Source organism: Pelobates fuscus, chromosome 5 (genome assembly GCF_036172605.1).
Source record: "Pelobates fuscus isolate aPelFus1 chromosome 5, aPelFus1.pri, whole genome shotgun sequence".
Lineage (NCBI taxonomy): Eukaryota > Metazoa > Chordata > Amphibia > Anura > Pelobatidae > Pelobates > Pelobates fuscus.
In genome coordinates this window covers 379,063,987-379,088,048 of record NC_086321.1, presented here as the reverse complement: position 1 = coordinate 379,088,048, position 24,062 = coordinate 379,063,987, and the positions used below count along the sequence as shown (strand labels likewise).

At 43.6% G+C, this 24,062-nt stretch overlaps 1 protein-coding gene across 1 annotated transcript; it reads right to left on the bottom strand.

The window, feature by feature from the left end:
- Positions 1-487: 487 nt before the first annotated feature.
- Positions 488-5,613, bottom strand: LOC134611945 (actin, cytoplasmic type 5). The gene is made up of 6 exons (XM_063456296.1): positions 5,525-5,613; positions 2,905-3,035; positions 2,574-2,813; positions 1,846-2,284; positions 1,460-1,641; positions 488-1,370 (listed from the first exon to the last, which is right to left on the bottom strand). Exons 2-6 carry the CDS (start codon positions 3,028-3,030, stop codon positions 1,227-1,229), a joined length of 1,131 nt encoding a protein of 376 aa, XP_063312366.1. The 5' UTR covers positions 3,031-3,035; positions 5,525-5,613; the 3' UTR covers positions 488-1,226.
- Between the last annotated feature and the right edge of the window lie 18,449 nt (positions 5,614-24,062).

Genomic DNA, 24,062 nt, shown 5'->3' with positions numbered 1-24,062 from the left:
AGGGAGATTAATTTTTTTTGTGATGTTCCTTAGTCTGTTATGTACCAGGAGTTTTAATGCATATACTGAGGGCACAATGCCAAGTGCACCAGTCACAAAATACACCTTTGTGGACTGGCAGCTAGTTACCTGGAAGATTGTGACCTGCATCAGGCCCAATACATTCTCTAAGAGGAGAGAGTCTGGGAAGAAAGTCTAAATGAGTAGGTGGCATTTACTCAGGGTTAGGGCATAGTATTCACTGGAGTTTTAGTTCAAGGTACGCTATTACAGCTGGCAGAGAATTGCATTAAAATGTCAGTTTACTATGTGCCAGGAGGGCAGAGCACAAAATCCAGCTGTTACTGTTGTGACTGAGTAACAGTGGAGGGAGTTCACTGGCCAGCAACAGGTTAAGACAATTAGTTACTCTGATTGTAGCAATAAGGCAGCTCAGTTTCATCCCCAATCCCACCCCATGTACAGAAACCCCAAGAAAACAAAGCTATTTACTGCAGCGCTTTTTATTTATTTAACACAATGTGTTTTTCCGGGAGTTACAATTTGTCAGGATGACTTACAAATTTTGGTTTTCTACTGTCAAGTGAGAACATTAAGGCAACATACAAAATAGTACATAAATTAAACTTGGATGTATAAATTTACAGGTGTAACTGCAATAAAGGTTTGTAGCTTCAGACCCCATGTGTTGGGAGAGACAAACTGGGGAAACAAAAACCTGGTTTCTAAGGCCTGGATGCCGTGTGTTCCAACTTTACTAGAAAAAGCTGGAAGAAGTGACAACTCCTTCATGAACTCTTACCAGCCTCGAAGATGAAATTCTGGAATATTAATTGCCAATTTAGTTTACCCTCAGATACCCTGTACACATCTCCAACTTCAACTACTCCCAGGACTTGTAACGTAAAGGGAGGAGTGTCATTTACAATACTGTCGCAGATCGGCAGCCTTTCACAGAAATGCTTCTTTCTACGCAAAGAAAAGACTAAGGGATACCCAGACGGTTTGCCAACCAGGGTTTGTCTCAGAGGTGTGTACAGGGTACAGGTCCAAGTCTTGCATTAGAGGAGAACATAGTGTGACTTTGTTTGATTCCCAGGGCAAGTTCGTTTGGAAGTTGGCTCTATTCCAGTTTCACGAGGCTAGCATGAGGCGTACACATTTGCCAAGGCAAATTAATACTTTCAAGATCTCACGCAGCAAGTGCAATGCATCTATCAGTCCGTTTAGAAGCATTTGCGGTGAACAATGGAAGGACCAGATTCATCGTATTCCTGCTTGCTGATCCACATCTGTTGGAAGGTGGAGAGGGAAGCCAGGATGGAGCCACCAATCCATACGGAGTATTTGCGTTCAGGTGGTGCAATAATCTGCAAGAGATATGGGAATGTTAGTACACTGAACGGAATAAAGTTCCTAGAATTGATGCATTGAGCAAGGCTATAAGACCACAACTCACCTTGATTTTCATTGTGCTGGGGGCAAGGGCAGTGATTTCCTTCTGCATTCTGTCAGCAATGCCAGGATACATTGTGGTACCTCCAGACAGGACAGTGTTGGCATACAAATCCTTACGGATGTCAACATCACATTTCATGATTGAGTTGAAGGTAGTTTCATGGATGCCACAAGACTCCATACCTATAAAAGGGCAGATTGTGATTAGTTAAGAAAAAATAAAGTCCCACGATCAAATGGAAGTGTCCAATAAAGTTTTATACTAGATCAGAGTAGGTCTACCTGATTAAGAGACCAAGTCCCTTTGAGAAAAATATATATATTCTACAGTCCAGTTTAATATTTGGAGCTACACACTGGTATTACAGGATTGCCAGTCTAACTTACCAAGGAAAGATGGCTGGAAGAGTGCTTCAGGACATCTGAACCTCTCGTTTCCGATTGTGATGACCTGACCGTCAGGCAGCTCATAGCTCTTCTCCAAGGATGAGGATGAAGCAGCGGTAGCCATCTCCTGCTCAAAGTCTAGAGCTACATAGCAGAGTTTTTCCTTAATGTCACGCACAATTTCCCTCTCAGCTGTGGTTGTGAAGCTGTAGCCTCTTTCAGTCAAGATCTTCATGAGGTAGTCTGTCAGGTCACGACCAGCCAGATCCAAACGCAAGATGGCGTGGGGCAGGGCATAACCTTCATAGATGGGCACTGTGTGGGTGACACCATCACCAGAGTCCATCACAATACCAGTGGTACGACCAGAGGCATAGAGAGACAGCACAGCCTGGATGGCAACGTACATGGCTGGGGTATTGAATGTCTCAAACATGATCTGTTGAAAGAAAGAGAAAGGTTACAAGAAGTCCCATACTGTGGTCACCCCAAGCCATGCTAACATGCAGATGCATGCAAAAAAATAACCAAAAATGGTTTAGAATGAACAGAACAAGCAGAAAAAAAAAAAACACAAGTGAAAACAGAAACCTGAGGCTTCAGGAGGGAAAATGCCAGGATAGAACAGAGCCCTAAAAATATTGAGAGAAAGTTTTGAGTCCAAGAAATAAAGGATGATGTGCATGAAGAGCTACCCCCCGCCCCATGTAAGAGGGCCAGGAACAAACCTGAGTCATCTTCTCTCTGTTTGCTTTGGGGTTCAGGGGAGCTTCTGTGAGCAGAACAGGGTGTTCCTCTGGGGCTACACGCAGCTCATTGTAGAAGGTGTGGTGCCAGATTTTCTCCATATCGTCCCAGTTTGTGACAATTCCGTGTTCAATGGGGTACTTCAGGGTCAGGATACCTCTTTTGCTCTGGGCCTCATCACCTACATAGCTGTCTTTCTGACCCATTCCAACCATGACACCCTAAACAGAGGAGAGGGATAGTTGGACTTTTTCCGCCACAATTCAACAGCAACATAAAGAGCAATGATATTCATATAATAGGTTTACAAACCTGATGTCTTGGGCGTCCAACGATTGAGGGGAATACAGCACGGGGAGCATCGTCTCCAGCAAAGCCGGCTTTGCACATACCGGATCCATTGTCAATGACGAGCGCTGCAATCTCTTCATCTGCCATTTTTACTATTGGGAAAGAAAGATTAGCTTTAGATTCCAGCAATTGCATCCAGTATCACATTAAAGACGAGTGAATGCCCAGCAGCCCACGAGTGAATGCCCAGCAGCAGTAGCCATGCAGTGACAGTGAATGAGGAATATTCTCAGCACTGCGCAGCCAGCCCCCCTTGCCCAGACTGGTCACACAGCCAGGTGGCTGGCCCCCAGGGGCCATACATACAGCAGAGGTTCAATCCCTGCAGTAACCTTGGAATGCAAGAACTGACTCCTCCCAGATAGGAAGCAGCCTCAACCATAACCCCGCCCAAGTGAGGCACCAACAGCCAGCCAATCAGACATGCCATGACCTTATATGGAAGGCAGACTGCTCCCAGCCACGCCCACACAAGCCAAAACCAAGTTTGTTTCAAATGAAGGGTGTAACCGCCACTAACAGACCAAACCATACAATGGGAGGGGGTGGCCAACAGACCAAACCATTCAATGGGAGGGGGGCCAGACTGATGCAAGTTCATACAAATCCAGCCGCCCAAAGCATCCCCACCCAGGACCCACCCAGCAGCACCAACCACCTGCCCAGCCATCTTACTGCTCCCACATTAACCCCCTCCCTGCCATCAGACAGGCACCTTTCCCTGTATTATAGGACTAGCTTGCCTACAATGCAGTCTGACCCTGGGTGAGGTCACCCTTACTGCCCCTTAATGGCAGATTAGACAATGCATTAACCCTTCAGTTACCAGCTCAGGAGAGACCAGTGACACTGCAGGTCTATATAGACAGTATTATAAACCAGCCATCACTGCATCCTATTCAGCAACCAGACCACGCCATTAACCCCTTACAGCATCCTATTCAGCAACCAGACCACGCCATTAACCCCTTACAGCATCCTATTCAGCAACCAGACCACGCCATTAACCCCTTACAGCATCCTATTCAGCAACCAGACCACGCCATTAACCCCTTACAGCATCCTATTCAGCAACCAGACCACGCCATTAACCCCTTACAGCATCCTATTCAGCAAGGAGCCATTAACCCCTTACAGCATCCTATTCAGCAAGGAGCCATTAACCCCTTACAGCATCCTATTCAGCAAGGAGCCATTAACCCCTTACAGCATCCTATTCAGCAAGGAGCCATTAACCCCTTACAGCATCCTATTCAGCAAGGAGCCATTAACCCCTTACAGCATCCTATTCAGCAAGGAGCCATTAACCCCTTACAGCATCCTATTCAGCAAGGAGCCATTAACCCCTTACAGCATCCTATTCAGCAAGGAGCCATTAACCCCTTACAGCATCCTATTCAGCAAGGAGCCATTAACCCCTTACAGCATCCTATCCAGCAAGGAGCCATTAACCCCTTACAGCATCCTATCCAGCAAGGAGCCATTAACCCCTTACAGCATCCTATCCAGTTAGGACCTACAGACATGTTATTAACCCTTCATTTAATCATCAGCTGGACATGTTATTAACCATTCACCCTTACAGCATCATGTACCAACTACAGCCATCTCATTAACTCTTAGTCACATTTAGATACCAACTAGAGACATGTTATTAACCCTTCACAGCATGAGACCCCCAACCCCTATCCACCCCTTACATCTCATTAACCTTTAGAGAAATCCCCCCATACCTCCCATTAACCCTTTAGAGAAATACCCCATACCTCCCATTAACCCTTTAGAGCATCCTAAGGAGACAGAATAGCATCTCATTAACTTTGTTTAACACTCCCATTAACTTTATAGCACCATAACCAGACACAGCTACAGCATCTCATTAACCTTTTATAGCACCCCCAATACCTCTTATTAACCCCTTTAAAGGGTCCTAAGGAGAGACTAGCATCTCATTAACCCCTTTATAGCACCCCCAATACCTCTTATTAACCCCTTTAAAGGGTCCTAAGGAGAGACTAGCATCTCATTAACCCCTTTATAGCACCCCCAATACCTCTTATTAACCCTTTAAAGGGTCCTAAGGAGAGAATAGCATCTCATTAACCCTTTATAGCACCCCCAATACCTCTTATTAACCCTTTAAAGGGTCCTAAGGAGAGAATAGCATCTCATTAACCCCTTTATAGCACCCCCAATACCTCTTATTAACCCTTTAAAGGGTCCTAAGGAGAGAATAGCATCTCATTAACCTTTTATAGCACCCCAATACCTCTTATTAACCCTTTAAAGGGTCCTAAGGAGAGAATAGCATCTCATTAACCCCTTTATAGCACCCCATAGCTCTCATTAACCCTTCATTTAAGTATCAGCTGGACATGTTATTAACCCTTCCAGCATCAGGTACCAACTGCAGCCATCTCATTAACCCATTAACCCTCACAGTATGCCCCCAGATACCAGCTCCCATTAACCCATTCACTCTCAGTCCAGCTGGCTAGTAGCCCATTAATACCCTTAGCCGGCTAGTAGCCCATTAATACCCTTAGCCGGCTAGTATCCCCGTCCCGGAGGCCGTGTTTACCTTGTGTTTGTGAGAGGAGAGTCCCGGGTGGAGAATAGACCGATAGCTGACTGATGCTCTTAGATCCGCTGCCGCCGGCTGAATGAGGTCTCTCTGGCGGCCGTTATCCTATTTAACGTCAGCAGCCGGGAGACACGCCCCTCCGCGCGCGGACCGAACATCGCCAAATATGGGCATCTTTCAGAAAGGAGCCTCTCCATTGGCCGGCCGGGGAGGGGAGGGGTTGGACCGGCAGCCCTGGACCACGCCCACTCTGCCCCTGAAACTGCATGAGGCCGGGAGCGGGGAAGGTGTGTTAGGGACGTGATGACGTCACATCAGCTGCAGGGAGCTGCCTTGAATGAACATATTATTACATTATCATTATTATATTATTATTATATTATCATTATTATATTATCATTATTATATTATTATATTATTATTATATTATCATTATTATATTATTATTATATTATCATTATTATATTATTATTATTATCATACAGCAGCCTTAAATTAACATATTATTATTATATTATTATTATTATATTATTATTATTATATTATCATACAGCAGCCTGGCATTAGCTTATTAATTATTAATAATATTATTATTTATCTATTGCAGCTTGATACCAGCACCTTTCTCTTCCATATTATTATTATTTATTATTATTACCATTATTATTACCATTATTATTATTATTATATCTGTGGCACCAACCAGCCTACTACCAGCCTCTGCATCACCACCATCATCGATATCACCGATATGAATTATTATTTGCAGCAATGCATGTACTCAGTACTGGGATATAAACACTGGGTGATATTTTGCATTACACAAGTTGTCGCAGGCTGGCAAAGCATCATGGGAGTCGTACTGGTTTTACACCTGCCCAACAGAGACACACTTACCACCAGGAATTCAGAGCGAATTTCAAATTGTAGGCCAAAATAGTCGAACTCAGCACAGAATTTACTTGGAGAATGTTTCTGCTTCGGCTGTATTGGCCTACCTTTTGAAACTGCGTTTGAATTCCCATCAATTCTCACTTTAGCGATTATCCCTGTAAAATTGTGATCTACAAAGTGGTTGCTATGCAACGGGCATGCTGTACATTGCTAGCCACAAATTGAGTATTTCAAAGAAACGATAATAAATAGCGAGGCTGTGTTAGATTGCAAGCTGTTTGACGCTCAATGGGCTTCCACACCCTTTCCCTTCCTCAAAGTAACAATGCATTTAACACAATTTAAACAAAGCTTTTAAAGGGCTTTATCGAGGACGCCATGCGTTGTGCTGTTTTAAGAACGGTCTGCCAATAGTTTAAAATAACAGTAAGAGGGGTTTTCAAGTTTGGCTACTTTGGTCTGAATGTTGCAAGCCAGCTACACCCCCTCCCAATACATGTATGTGGTTATAGCAGTGAGTACCATGAAGGAGGGAAGTGTCTGTGTCAGAAAGGGAGATGTTAATGTTCAGGGTGGTGGAAGCTCAGCCTTTTGAAGTTTTGCCAACAAGCTGAGCACATGTGTATGGGAGCAGTTTATTGTGGAGCTTCAATGGAGAGCTGTGCGTTTCATGTGATGCTGTAAAAGGGTTAACCATTTCATTGCAGAGGGGTACCCAGCTCCCTGTCTGCACTGTGTATTCCCTGCGCTGAAAACTGTCCAAAAATCTAAGCAGGGTCCTCAACACCGTCTGCTGTAAATACTCGCTTGCCTACCTTTTGTACAGCTCTGCGGAATATGTTGGTGCTATAAAAATAATAATAATAATAATAAGGCAGGGATGGCCAAAAAGTTACTACAACTCCTATAACGCTTCACCAGCCTTAACGCATCCTTTGGAATATTGTTTGACAGCTGGCAAAGCATCATGGCAGTTGTAGTACAATAGGTGGGGGAGTCAATTCTGGACACCAGTCGGTAAGGCCATGAAAAGTTAAAATTCAATGCGTCTATTATATGTGGGAATTGATGTAATTGGAGTAGAGGCCTTTAAACACACCACGGTATTGTTGAAGTATTGAGATCATTTGGATAGAATGCAAGGCAGCTTCCTGTGGAATAGGCAAAAGATTAAAAGCTGCAATAATGTGTATGTGTTCACGATTAGATATGATATAAAGGGAAATCCTTGGGATATAATGACGAGGAGCTGAATGGACTGGAAAATACCCACAGGGCAATGTGTAGCTGTCTGCTATGAGATCTGCGTGTTTACAGAAATGAGCCTGGAAGCGTGGCTGCTCCTTTAAGAGACCGCTAATGAAAAATGCATGTTTCGGGGCAGCTCTAATGTGTTTCACCCTCCAGTCTGCATGCTTTCATTACTGTCTACAAACCACACCAATTATTAAATGTTAGCACTTGCAATCAAGGCCTGTGTTTTGCTGCTAGCAGGTGCATGAAGCATCCATTTTAATCATTATTATTCTTTTATTTTATAATTTATTTCATCCAGCTAATGCATCAAAACTGAATTATCTTTTAAGTCTTCTGCAAGCAGCAAAGCATCAGGGGAGATGTAGTCCACAGCAGTCGGAGTGCCGTAGGTTGCATAGCTTGATCTAGACCCAGAATGCCAAACTCCAGCCGCAGAGCTACTTTCAGACTACTACTCCCATAGCTCCGGGCCAGCCCTAGTCGTGTGATAGTTGAGGGGAGCCCGGTTTTTAAAGAGACCACAATCCAAGGTTCGGTTAATGTGAACTGGTCGATAAGTGACACAGAAAGATCTGTGGTCATCCAAGGGTAGAGAACCAATTCTGCACAAGTATGAGTCGGCACTATATGGACTGAGGTGACCAATCTGTACAATATGACGAGAAACATCAGACAAAAAGGGTGACTCCGATTCCAAAGAGAAGATTATAAATGAGATTTCCAAACTCTTCTACGTCTATCCCCTGGTGGTCCTGATCAGGCCAAGGGATACGTCAGAGGTATTCCAGGTTTTAGTGTTTTATATGAAATGCAGTCATTACTTGTTGAATGAAATTGGTATTCCGGATATTTGGATAAAAATGGTTATCGCTAGTACTAGGCTACAGGAGGTTCGAGGAGCACTGGAGAAAGCTGTCAGAGTGAATGTAATGTGGAGAGTGCGCATGTAGCATTGGGGGCAAAGCAGGCCCCCCCACCACAACCGTCCGAGTTTGGAGGTCTGGAACGTGGGTGCCGTTATAATAAGCGAAACAGGGTTATTCTAAATGCATTTCTAACTTTAAGCCATATCTGGTGAATTGGAGGTATTCCCCACGTCACAGATGTTTTTGTTTGCGGTATTCTGGATTTAAAATTGTATTTTCACTTTGAATTATATTTTAATTCCTGACAATCCACACTTCATTGAATACCTGAGTGTTCTAGCACACTGCTTTGTTTTCGCGTTCATTTAATTGGTTTACATAGAAACGTTTTCATACATCGCAGGGGGCGGGTCCAGTTAAACATCTCGGTTTTAAATTATAAACACTGTTTTTGGAGATATGGAGGAACATTGCAACAGAGCTGCTGTGATAGGAGCGCAGGATCATTACAAAGCCATTCATCATTTTAAATCAAGTCATTAGGGTAAAAGGGTATTTAATATTAAGGCACTATGCACGCACGTTTACATGATTTCTCCACGTAAGTTACTGTGGACTGCAAATCCTATCATCAGAGGCTGCAAATTAAGCGCAGAACAACGTTAACATTTGTCTGAATTGGAGAAGGTAAAATATGACATTTAGACGAAAACTCTCTTCTTTGTAGTTTGTTTTCGGTAGATGAATCTGTGACATGCTCTCTTTTTATAGAGGACAAGGCGGGGAAGTGGCAGCATGTGATATGAATACTGGCAGCTGATCTCTTTATTTGGTTAAATTCATCCGGCCTATATTTGGTTAGGAATTCTTTTTCCGACCCACTTTGAATCCCATAGGTACAGCTAAGTCACCGCTTTCAAACAGATGTAACCAGATCGCACGTTGTCCGCTGTTAAATGCTGGATAAGAATGATGGGAGTAGAGTTCTTGTAATAAATCCAGGAAGTTAGGGCTTACACATTGGGATGGTGCAGTTGCCCATTGGGCTGCTTACTGGCCAATAATGCTAGATAGGACTTTAGGCTGATATTTGCCAGCATGCTGGGCAGAATAGTAGCCAGCTGTCCTCTCCTGATACAGGAAAGAGTTTTACCTATAATACAATGGGTCAGTGAATATTATATATTATATTGTAACTGTCTGCTTGGCAGTTTTGTCATCCCCTCACCTCTCCTATTCCATCTCTCCAATGTGTCTTTACTGCCAGGAATCAGACACAATCGGAATATGTCGGGATACATTGTGGCCCAGTGAAATGACTGCCTGTAAATTGGAACAGTGTGATTAAAAGCGGCTGGCCCACTTACTGCAATGTTTTTATGGTTATCTATTTCTGATTTCTGCAATGCAATTTAATTTGTCATCTCATGAATCATGAATTGCTTTATACAGGAGAAAGTAAAGACAGGAGGAAGACTTAAATACTGAAAGCTAATTTACATTCTGCTCAACCTTTCCAAGCCAACAGGAAGACGGGTTATAGGATAAAATAGTCCCTATTACCTTGGCAATAACTGGACTCCCCCCAAAAAACAACACATAGATAGCGTGAAATGTGAAGCTCCCAGATGTGTTGTGACGAGGCAAAGGTTAGTAAGCCTGAGCCCTCCATTATGGCACTTAACCACAATAAAACAGGTAGTTATTACATGGAAGTGACTCCCAAGGGCGGCAGAAGGTAATTATATTAACTAAAGCTGATTTGAGGAGGGTGCCATGGACGGGACATGTGAGTGCACACCTTTAATGGGTGAGTTTGACACGGCTGCACTGCTCGTGAATGATAAACTTATTTTTTTCATCATCAAAGTATTGCGGCTTGTGCAGAGTGACCAGGGGCAGGGAGGACTGTATCACTGGCACAGAGGGCAACTTCCAAAGTACAGTCTGGGCTCATGGCGGCACCAGTCAATAGGTCAGGGGAGTTACTTATTAAATAGTACATTGTGGTGAATTGAAAAGGTTTTTAGGCTAACAGAGCAGAACAGGAAAACGTTCCAAATTCAGTTATCTTCATTTATCTGGCGTACATTTTGCAATAATTCTGTATATGTGAATGTATATATATATATAGAATTTATTTGGCGTACATTTTGCAATAATACTGTATATGTGTATGTTTGTATATCATTTATTTTGCGTCTATTTAGCAAGTCGCCTGTCTGCTCTTTGCGTTTAACTCACTGGTTAGTGAATTTGTACTCAGTTCTACTGACATGCCGACACAGTTTCATGCTTTATGTGACAGACTATGGAGGCGAGTTACTGGAGTTGCAGTTGGTGCTGTGGGTGTCATCATGGTGCTGTCAGTGCGAGACTGAAACACTGAGCTCCTGTACTACTTACATACTGGTAGAATGTATAGCACTAATACACATGTACCACTCTCCAAGTAGCTGTGTGGGTGGATGGAGGGATCAATCCGTGATGGGTGGATGGATGGATGGATGGAGTGATGGATGGATGGATGGATTGATTGAGTGATGGATTGATGGATGGATGGAGTAATGGATGGATGGAGTATTGGATGGATGGATGGAGTGATGGATGGATTGATTGAGTGATGGATTGATGGATGGATGGAGTAATGGATGGATGGAGTATTGGATGGATGGATGGAGTGATTGATTGAGTGAAGGATGGAGTGATGGATGGATGGAGTGATGGATGGATGGAGTGATGGATGGATAGAGTGATGGATGGATGGAGTGATGGATGGATGGATGGAGTGATGGCTGGATAGATGGAGTGATGGCTAGATGGATGGATGGAGTGATGGATGGATGGATGGAGTGATGGCTAGATGGATGGATGGAGTGATGGATTGATGGATGGATGGAGTGATGGATGGATGGAGTATTGGATGGATGGATGGAGTGATTGATTGAGTGAAGGATGGAGTGATGGATGGATGGAGTGATGGATGGATGGAGTGATGGATGGATAGAGTGATGGATGGATGGAGTGATGGATGGATGGAGTGATGGCTGGATAGATGGAGTGATGGCTAGATGGATGGATGGAGTGATGGATGGATGGATGGAGTGATGGCTAGATGGATGGATGGAGTGATTGATGGATGGATGGATGAAGTGATGGATGGATGGATGGAATGATTGATGGATGGATGGCGTGATGGAGTGATGGATGGATGTATGAAGTGATGGATGGATGGATGGAATGATTGATGGATGGATGGATGGCGTGATGGAGTGATGGATGTATGAAGTGATGGATGGATGGATGGAGTGATTGATGGATGGATGGCGTGATGGAGTGATGGATGGATGGATGCATGAAGTGATGGATGGATGGATGGAGTGATTGATGGATGGATGGCGTGATGGAGTGATGGATGGATGCATGAAGTGATGGATGGATGGAGTGATTGATGGATGGATGGCGTGATTGGTGGGTGGATGGATTGATGATAAATTTGATGGACACATAGATGGGTTTCTGGATAGATGAAAGGCTGGATGGAATGATAGATTAGATGGACAGACATATGGCATATTTGCGGCTGTGAGGACTTTTATCGCGTGTATGCACCAGCTCTAGATGGTCATGTGCGCAGAAACATTTTATTAATCTCACATATAACAGTGTCCTTTCCCACTCTGTCTGTCTGTCAAACATTATTACTCAGAAGTGAGTCACCAAACTTGGGGAGTATATTGTCCACTGAATGAGCAGTGATAGCTAGAACTGTATTCAGCTAAATTGGAATGATAAGTACATATGTTAATTTGGTTTGATTAATGAAAATAATAAAAAAGTTAGGCAGCAAACTCATATTATCTTGGGATATTAAGTATTCATGATGTTGGGTCAGGTGAATCATCCTATACGGTACCTGTAATGCCAGTTTTGTGAAATACTGTATCCGTTTATTAATCCTGCCATGTGAATAAAACTCAGATTGGAACGTCACAGTTGGATCCTGCCTACGCCCTCACTGGCACCCAGAGAGACATAGAGTAGATCAGAATTATTCATGTGCCAATATCCTATTATCACACGTAGCTGCACCCTCCACTGATTCCACCCTCTAACCGCCACAGTGGGGCAACTACAATACCTACCCTCTAATCTCCACACAGGGGCAACTACAATACCCACCCCCTAATCTCCACACTGGGGCAACTACAATACCCACCCCCTAATCTCCACACTGGGGCAACTACAATACCTAACCCCTAACAGTGGGGCAACTACAATACCTACCTTCTAAACTCCACACTGGGGCAACTACAATACCTACCCTCTAATCTCCACACTGGGGCAACTACAATACCTACCCTCTAAACTCCACACTGGGACAACTACAATACCTACCCTCTAAACTCCACACTGGGGCAACTACAATACCTACCCTCTAAACTCCACACTGGGACATCTACAATACCTACCCATTAATCCCCACACTGGTGCAACATGCAGGTTCTAGGGCTGTCCAATGGCTATGTTCGCAGAAACACAAGGCACCCGGGCATCCATTCTTGCCCCGTTACAGCCTGATTCCGATTAAACCCTATCAGGGTCAGGGGTCACAGAGCACAAAAGAAATAAGCACAATGCAAAAAATGTAACCCTCGGCACAGATACAATTCAGTGCTGTTATTGCATTCTATTGAGTAGAGTTCATGGGAAAAAGTGGCGTGGAGGGGGAACCCTGCCAAAGCCTCTTCTTGCACAGCTACAAGTGAGCTGCACCGAGAAGCAGGATCGACATCCATTTAGTATAATGGGGCAGAGCATCCATGGCTGTAATAACAAGCAAGGACGGGATACGGGCAGACAAAGCGTGCTTTCAGACATGAAAGTTTCATAGCGAGAACAAAAGAACAAAATATTGATATCTTACAAGGATGAGCCATATCGGGGGGAACCACACGCTTTGAGTAATTCTGTCCTACTGAAGTCTATTGCATGGATCAACCAATCTTCTTGTAAAAAATGTCTCACTCTAATGGTCCCAGAGCAATTACACTCTAAATGGAGACCATTGCCCCTCGTCAGCAGTGCTTCTAAAGCCATTAATTCTTTATCAATATCCATCAGGTTTATCAATAACCCATCAGGGCATTAATGGTTCTTGAGCATTAGTTTAGATCCACCTCTGTGAACGATTATTTATTGGAAGTGTAACGTGGAAACACTTGTTATTATTATTATGTTATTATCTCCATTTATATAGCTCCAACAGATTCTGTAGCGCTTTACAATATTATAAGAGATTTAACTATAAATAGGACAATTACAAGAAAACTTACAGGAACGATAGGTTGAAGAGGACCCTGCTCAAACGAGCTTACAGTCTATAGGAGGTGGGGTAAAAACACATTAGGACAGGAAATAGCAATCAAATAAGGTGGGAGCGAAGCAGAGCTGGAGGAGAGAGTAGAGTGCTGCCCTTTAGGAGAGAGCAAGAGGCAGGTATGTGAGGTAGAGGTTACTCTGGGAGGTCATAAGCTTTCCTAAAGAGATGGGTTTAAGGCACTTCTTAAACGATTGAAGACTAGGGGAGAGTGTGATGGCGGTAGGCAGGCTATTCCATAGGAAGGGAGTGCAAAGTGCAAAGTTATGTAGGAAATAAGATACAGTACTCACATGGTCGCCCATTTAAGTCTCTGGGTAGATTGCACCCAGTAAGGCAATACCACACAAGGACCAAAACTGTAAGTGGCCACCCCTAGTAATACCCTCACACTCTGAATACATAGACGTGAGTAGTAAAATGGCGAAGCCCTGGACTTTACCGTACAGCTGGACCTTCTGGAACAGTCTATGTAAGAGATCAGCCCTCAATCACCTCCTTGATTTAGAGGTAACTCGATTCTAGTGACCTGGAATGTCAATATATATGAGTTTGGCACATTTTATGGATATCTTTCCTCTTTTCATAATTAGAAAAAAAAAGACACCCCTTGTTGCAGTAAAATATGATTAATTTTTTTATTTGGATTATTTTCCCAATTTAGGAAGAGCCGGTGACTGGGTGTGATTGCGGAGCTGTTACCATTAACCATAGCGTAGTTTCACCGTCTGGTTAACACCTCGGCAGCCATGTTTAAAGTTGTTCCGTGACATTACATAAAAGGGTTGAACACATATAAATATATTTTCTTAATTTATTAATAAGAGCAGGGTGATTTAAGGTTTTTCATACATGTCACATGCTGATAAGGATGCATTCTGTGATAAATCTGATTTAGTGATATCAAAGTGTCTCTGCCATAGAAGGGTTAGCTAATCTCTCTGCGCCAGCTTCCTGTATCAGTGTTGAAACCGTTTAAACATTTGCAAAGCTAATTCTCTCCTAATTCTCCCCTGTCCCCCCCCCCCTTCCACATGAGGCCTGTGTTTTTAGCCGTTAACAAGAACAGACATGACCCGCACCGTGACCAGGCACCGCCAAGGTACAATGGCTGAGAGGGTCTGCATTAGACAGCTGTCAGTGTCACAATGGGACACAGCGATGCCTCGGGGTGCTTAGCTAAAAACAGGACACCTGGCTTTCCTTAATAATTCAACATGGCCGGCACGCTGCTGCTCTCATATGATTCCCCTATAGATACGGAAGAGGGAGCGCAGAAAGGGTTAACTTCAGAATCTGAACAGACATAGGAACCCACATTTCCTGCTGCAGTGATCGTGTCATACTAGCATTGTGTGCATCCGTCTATATTTCAGCAAAAATATTATATATATATATTCCCGGTTATAAGTTATATTAACCATAAATAGAGAGTCTAGCCCAGGGGAATTGAGCCTTCACTCCAACTGTGACTGGGCTGGCTAGGCATTGTGGGTAATGTCATCCAACAACAGCTGGCGGATCAATGACAGAAATCCCCACTGACTCCCCTTAGTACTAACTATCGTGGATGGGAACTCCCAACAAGCCTGGCCAGAGAACATGAGAGGTGTTGTGTGCAGCACCTGAGGTTGCCCACACCTGGTTCTGGCAGACGGGTTAATTAGCGCAGGAGATTTGTGGTTATGTAAATCGTAAAGGGAAGTGAGAAAAGTAAAAATGTCATTTAATGGGATGTTACAATTTTACCACATTTCCTCCAGCAGCACAAGCCGAGGGAGGACATTTTGTGGTCTAAGATGAATACGTGCAGACACAGGTTATAGGTTATGTGTTAATCGATACACCTTGATACCCTATTGGTAACATGGCGAGCTTTGCATCCCAGCTTTTAAATATTCTAAGCAGGGACCCAGGCACCTCACTGCACAGTACCAAGGTACCACATGGGATAGTACCCAGGTACCACATGGGATAGTACCCAGGTACCACATGGGATAGTACCCAGGTACCTCGCAACACATTACCCAGGTACCTCACAGCAGAGTACCCAGGTAATGCTTGGCATAGTACCCAGGTACCTTACTGTACAGTACGCAGGTAAATCATGGCACATTACCCAGGTACCTCATGGTACAATACCTCATTGGCACAGTACCCAGGTAATGCTTGACACAGTACCCAGGTACATCATGGCTCAGAACCGAGATAACTCTTCATATTGTACCCAGGTAATGCTCAATATAGCACCCAGGTTCCTCTTCATATAAGCCACAGGTAACTTTCAATCTATTATCCAGGTAACTCTCAATATAGTACTCAGGTAATGCTTGGCACAGTACCCAGGTAACTCTCCATATAATACCCAGGTAATGCTTGGCACAGTACCCAGGTAACTCTCAATATAATACCCAGGTAATGCTTGGCACAGTACCCAGGTAACTCTCAATATAATACCCAGGTAATGCTTGGCACAGTACCCAGGTAACTCTCGATATAGTACCCAGGTAATGCTTGGCACAGTACCCAGGTAACTCTCGATATAGTACCCAGGTAATGCTTGGCACAGTACCCAGGTAACTCTCGATATAGTACCCAGGTAATGCTTGGCACAGTACCCAGGTAACTCTCGATATAATACCCAGGTAATGCTTGGCACAGTACCCAGGTAACTCTCGATATAGTACCCAGGTAATGCTTGGCACAGTACCCAGGTAACTCTCGATATAGTACCCAGGTAATGCTTGGCACAGTACCCAGGTAACTCTCGATATAGTACCCAGGTAATGCTTGGCACAGTACCCAGGTAACTCTCGATATAGTACCCAGGTAATGCTTGGCACAGTAAGGGTAACTCTCGATATAATACCCGGGTAATGCTTGGCACAGTACCCAGGTAACTCTCAATATAATACCCAGGTAATGCTTGGCACAATACCCAGGTAACTCTCGATATAGTACCCAGGTAATGCTTGGCACAGTACCCAGGTAACTCTCAATATAATACCCAGGTAATGCTTGGCACAATACCCAGGTAACTCTCAATATAATACCCAGGTAATGCTTGGCACAGTACCCAGGTAACTCTCGATATAATACCCAGGTAATGCTTGGCACAATACCCAGGTAACTCTCGATATAGTACCCAGGTAATGCTTGGCACAGTACCCAGGTAACTCTCAATATAATACCCAGGTAATGCTTGGCACAGTACCCAGGTAACTCTCGATATAGTACCCAGGTAATGCTTGGCACAGTACCCAGGTAACTCTCGATATAGTACCCAGGTAATGCTTGGCACAGTACCCAGGTAACTCTCGATATAGTACCCAGGTAATGCTTGGCACAGTACCCAGGTAACTCTCGATATAGTACCCAAGTAATGCTTGGCACAGTACCCAGGTAACTCTCGATATAATACCCAGGTAATGCTTGGCACAGTACCCAGGTAACTCCTTATATAATACCCAGGTAACTCTCGATATAGTACCCAGGTAATGCTTGGCACAGTACCCAGGTAACTCTCGATATAGTACCCAAGTAATGCCTGGCACAGTACCCAGGTAACTCTCGATATAGTACCCAGGTAACTCTCGATATAGTACCCAGGTAATGCTTGGCACAGTACCCAGGTAACTCTCGATATAGTACCCAGGTAATGCCTGGCACAGTACCCAGGTAACTCTCGATATAATACCCAGGTAACTCTCGATATAGTACCCAGGTAATGCTTGGCACAGTACCCAGGTAACTCTCGATATAGTACCCAAGTAATGCCTGGCACAGTACCCAGGTAACTCTCGATATAGTACCCAAGTAATGCTTGGCACAGTACCCAGGTAACTCTCGATATAATACCCAGGTAATGCTTGGCACAGTACCCAGGTAACTCTCGATATAGTACCCAGGTAACTCTCGATATAGTACCCAGGTAATGCTTGGCACAGTACCCAGGTAACTCTCGATATAATACCCAGGTAATGCTTGGCACAGTACCCAGGTAACTCTCGATATAGTACCCAGGTAATGCTTGGCACAGTGCCCAGGTAACTCTCGATATAATACCCAGGTAATGCTTGGCACAGTGCCCAGGTAACTCTCGATATAGTACCCAGGTAATGCTTGGCACAGTGCCCAGGTAACTCTCGATATAGTACCCAGGTAATGCTTGGCACAGTACCCAGGTAACTCTCGATATAATACCCAGGTAATGCTTGGCACAGTACCCAGGTAACTCTCGATATAATACCCAGGTAATGCTTGGCACAGTACCCAGGTAACTCTCAATATAATACCCAGGTAATGCTTGGCACAGTACCCAGGTAACTCTCGATATAGTACCCAGGTAATGCTTGGCACAGTACCCAGGTAACTCTCCATATAATACCCAGGTAATGCTTGGCACAGTACCCAGGTAACTCTCGATATAATACCCAGGTAATGCTTGGCACAGTACCCAGGTAACTCTCGATATAATACCCAGGTAATGCTTGGCACAGTACCCAGGTAACTCTCGATATAATACCCATGTTCAGTGAATGAATTGTAACATACTAATAGGAAATGACAGTAAATCAATCAGCGATGACACATTTTTCAATTAGGGTAATTTTGGACCAGATCATTCCTTTAAAGGCAATACATGATGTGGGCTGTGCTGGGCAGGTTTGTAAACATGAGAAGCAGCAATATGTTGTCCCTGCAGTAAAACTCCTAAGAATTCCTAAGGCTTAGATAAGAAACCCAAATAGGAAGTCACAGATTCCTGGAATACGACCAAAAGGGATCTGATATGTACATGAAACACCCTTCACCCTTTGTATTGGGACACCTGCAGCACCTGGCTATATGAAGACCAGGCAATATTACCTTACTACAGGAAAAAGCTGTTATAAAACCTATTCACATCTTAAAAATATAACACAAACAGGGATATTTACTAAAATGAGAATTCAAAATGAATTTCACATTTAAGGTCAAAGCCGATAAACTGAAAGCAGGCTGAGAATGTTTCGTGAACGCCTGTTCATGACAGTATTAATGACATCATCGTAAAGTTATCTACACTTCTAGTACTCACCTAGAACCTCCTGGTTGTAATCCCTCTGCCAGAGGTGTAACTTCACTCCCCGCAGCGTCATTGGGGCGTCATTAGCCAGCAAGCATTCCATGCCGGCTAATGTCAATTCTGTGCAACTTTCATATTTTGCAAAATGTCAGTCATGTCTGACAGCGATTTATTTATTATTGCCATTAGCCAATGCTCTTAGCCAATGACTGACGACAGTCATGGCTACAACCTCTGCAGCTCTGGGCCACCAGAGAACCGGGCCAGTGTGCTCCTCACATCATAACCATTTCAGCGGGCTAGAGACGTTATGAAACCAGTTTACATGACAGCTGACAAACTCTGACTGCTGGAAAGCTATAAGAAAGTGTCTATTAGGTTCTAACACATTTATATCGAACACAGGTTGTCTCTTTGACATAGATTATATTTTATATATATTATAATAAATTATATTCTGCTTGGCATAATTATTCAGACACATTTATAATCAACGTAAATTACTTAAAATAATAATTAATAATAATTTAATCTCTCTGCAACGCCTCTAAATCCTTTTTGTTAGGGAAATTACAAACAGATTTATCTACACACACACATACTGGCACACCCTTATATTTATATACACATAAACATTTATAGGCACATGCCCCATTCATGTACACACACACAATCATAGGCACAGATTCTTACATTCATATTAAAATACTCAAATTCATATACACACATACATGCATATTCATATGCACTCACATTCATACACACACATGCACATGCACTTTTGCACACACACTCACATTCATATGCTCACACACATTCATATGCACATACTCAAATTCATACACACAGGCATTTTCACACATATACAAACACGCAAACTCATATTCATACACACACGTTTGATTTTTATTGTCTAGTGATTAAATGCTGGGATCAATCTATTCCCTGATTGCACAGCTCCCTGCAGCTCTGTACTAACCTGGGGAGACTGGGGTGATTTTAAATCCTGGTCCCTGAAATTCGTACAGGGTGGCGAGGGACCTATGGTATGGAGTGAGAATAAAGACTGATCCCAGCAGCTCCTCTGGAGCCCATCATGTCTGCTCGAAATCTGAACCTACAGCGCTCTGTGCACCCTCATACCACCTGTCGCCCCGGTCAGACTGCACCCCCCAATACTGACAGCTAATGTACAAGGTATATTTCTCCAGCCTCACTGTCTAAACATTTCTGAGAACTTGTAAAACGGGAAATCTGGACAGGACTCCGTCCGCACTTTGTATTGTGAGAAATGTGTAAGAGATTATGGTGAAACAGGTTCAGACTTTGTCATTGATAAAGCTTATAATTATGTAATTCCAAGTTTGTCGTATAGACTTTACAGGAAGATTCATTGCAGATAAATTCTGAACGTATTAAACATCCGACAACATGTTAGTGGGACCCAATCCCTCATAAAATCATGATTTATGGCCGAACAAGCCTTTGATACATTTTAAAGAAATACATTAAGGGCACCGTGCCCAGACTGAGCATAGTAATGAATGTATGGCCCCCCAAAGTGGAGCTGCCAATACTGAAATAGAATAAAGGGAGGATTCCAGGAAAGGATTGCAATGATTCCCATCAGAATAATCTTTTAGGAATGGTATATCTTAAGGTATTAAGGGTCTGGATAAAGTGAGCAATGCCTCTCAGCATTGCAAGATTTGCCACGGCCAGACGTGGGACTATACTAACTGAAAATGAAATAGAAAATGACCCGGAAGCGAGGACGCTGTGAAAACTCTAGACACCCGTCCTGGCCTTGTAATTCAGCCAATTTACACCATTTTTCATGCAGCGAGAAACAAATCGAAACCAAAGCTAACAATTAATCCAAACCCTACACAGATGAGGGTGATCAGTTTCCTCTTCCCTCCAAAAAATTGTGTTTCAGACGTTTCAAATGTTACATTTTTTAAATGATTGGTCTCTTATTTATTCTGATCTGTAGATTCTGGTGGCCCAGATTGTGATAAATCAGAAAACCCTCAATGCTTGTATAAAAACAACCATTTCAAGACGCATGGAATACATAGTCTAATAGGCTAGAACAATCAGATATTCAAAGTCTAACCAGAAGGATGTCCATTTAAGGTAGTCCAGTACCATGACCACGTTAGTGATTTGAAGTAGTTATAGTGCCTGGGTCTGCACATGTAGTGTTTTCCTTTGAAACACAGTGTTTAACCGCTCTCCTGTTGGAGGTGTATGTTCACTTCCCACCGTGTATTTTGGGTGTCATTAACTAATCCAGATCAAGAGTTCTGGGTGGCTAATGTTAATTATCTGTATGTTGGACGTTGGAAATAAGAATGCACAGCACGCTGGGGACCAGTGTCCAATGGCGGCACTGCCTCCCCCCGCCATGCCACCCATGTCCTCCCCGCGTGATGGAGTGACATCACTGGAGGAAGATTGGGCTACAGGGAGAACGGAGCTCTGTGCTGGAATGGAAATACGTGTTAGCTTTATTAGTCATTTTCAGTTTGGGGGGGGGGGGGGGGGGGACAGACCAGCACAGTAGGGTGACTCTAACACTGATTTTGGGTTGCAGTAACTTTTTAACATTCTCTGAGTCCAGACTATAAATTATTTTCTCAAAACGTTTTACTCATTTAGCCCTTGTTTTGTTTGTTTTGTGATTCGTTCCAGTGGTGATTCGGTATTATGGAAAGTCTACTCCTTACACCATAACCTTTCCTAGAAACATTGGGTGATTACGTTCAGCATGCAGGAGGTTGGAAAAAACCCGAATACCTAACGTTACTTACTAAAGTGAGAATTGTTGGGAATTGAAAGTACGTTTAAATTTAAGGAGCCGAAATGGAAATATTCTCTAAATCAGCTGTTTCCTGTTATCTCAGCTATTTGTGACTTAAAATTGCAACTCACTTTGAATTTCTGAACTTTAGTGAATAACTTGCTGTGTAATTTAATGTCGGAGAGTAAAAAAAAACAAGGGAAGATTACCATTTTTTAGAGTTTTTTTTTAATGTTATTTTCAATGCATTGAGAATAATAAATAAATAAAAGGGGAAAGGATTGTTGATACAGGCAGGTAGTGACAGCCAGCGTGGCCCGAGGGTTGTTCAGTTCAGTTGTTAAACAAATGTTCCGTGTCAGCTGTCAGCACTGAGTCATGAGGACAGGGGAGGAGGGCTGGAGGTGAGGTGTTGTCACCTGTGAGAGGAGCTGCTTTTTGTGTCCATGTATGGTCATGACTGCTCCATCTCCGTCCTCCCAGACGCACACCTTGATCCTAAAACCCATACATGGAGCTAGTAAACAAAGCCATGGTACCCGGGTGTTTCCTTCTAACTCCGGAGTGTCACCATGGGTGTGCTGTCATTCCACTTTCCTAATAATAGCCTACTTTATATTGGCAGTATCACTGCTGTAATTAAACAAGCTTTGCTGGCTAGAAGCTTTCTATCAGTCTCTTGTGAGGTCCAAATTGATCTGAGCGGCTCAGTGATAGAAGCTGATTTGTGGGAATATAAATGGGCCATTCTCATACCAGCACTCAGTGTCACAGGTAGAGATTACTGATGTATAACACCATAACCTTATAGCCACAGTTATAATACACTGTGTGCGGAGAGACAGGGGACCTCCTTACACCATAACCTTATAGCTGCAGTTATAATACACTGTGTGCGGGGAGACAGGGGACCTCCTTACACCATAACCTTATAGCTGCAGCTATAATACACTGTGTGCGGGGAGACAGGGGACCTCCTTACACCATAACCTTATAGCTGCAGCTATAATACACTGTGTGCGGGGAGACAGGGGACCTCCTTACACCATAACCTTATAGCTGCAGTTATAACACACTGTGTGCGGGGAGAAAGGGGGCCTCCTTACACCATAACCTTATAGCTGCAGTTATAATACACTGTGTGCGGGGAGACAGGGGACCTCCTTACACCATAACCTTATAGCTGCAGCTATAATACACTGTGTGCAGGAAGACAGGGAGCCTCCTTACACCATAACCTTATAGCTGCAGTTATAATACACTGTGTGCGGGGAGACAGGGGACCTCCTTACACCATAACCTTATAGCTGCAGTTATAATACACTGTGTGCGGGGAGACAGGGGACCTCCTTACACCATAACCTTATAGCTGCAGTTATAACACACTGTGTGCGGGGAGACAGGGGACCTCCTTACACCATAACCTTATAGCTGCAGTTATAATACACTGTGTGCGGGGAGACAGGGGACCTCCTTACACCATAACCTTATAGCTGCAGTTATAATACACTGTGTGCGGGGAGACAGGGGACCTCATTACACCATAACCTTATAGCTGCAGTTATAACACACTGTGTAATGGGAGACAGGAGACCTCCTTACACCATAACCTTATAGCTGCAGTTATAATACACTGTGTGCGGGGAGACAGGGGACCTCCTTACACCATAACCTTATAGCTGCAGTTATAATACACTGTGTGCGGGGAGACAGGGGACCTCCTTACACCATAACCTTATAGCTGCAGTTATAACACACTGTGTGCGGGGAGACAGGGGACCTCCTTACACCATAACCTTATAGCTGCAGTTATAATACACTGTGTGCGGGGAGACAGGGGACCTCCTTACACCATAACCTTATAGCTGCAGTTATAATACACTGTGTGCGGGGAGACAGGGGACCTCATTACACCATAACCTTATAGCTGCAGTTATAACACACTGTGTAATGGGAGACAGGAGACCTCCTTACACCATAACCTTATAACTGCAGTTATAATACATTGTGTGCAGGGAGACAGGGGACCTCCTTACACCATAACCTTATAGCTGCTGTTGTAATACACTGTGTGCGGGGAGACAGGGGACCTCCTCACACCATAACCTTATAGCTGCAGTTATAATACACTGTGTGCAGGAAGATAGGGGACCTCCTTACACCATAACCTTATAGCTGCAGTTATAATACACTGTGTGCGGGGAGACAGGGGACCTCCTTACACCATAACCTTATAGCTGCAGTTATAATACACTGTGTGCAGG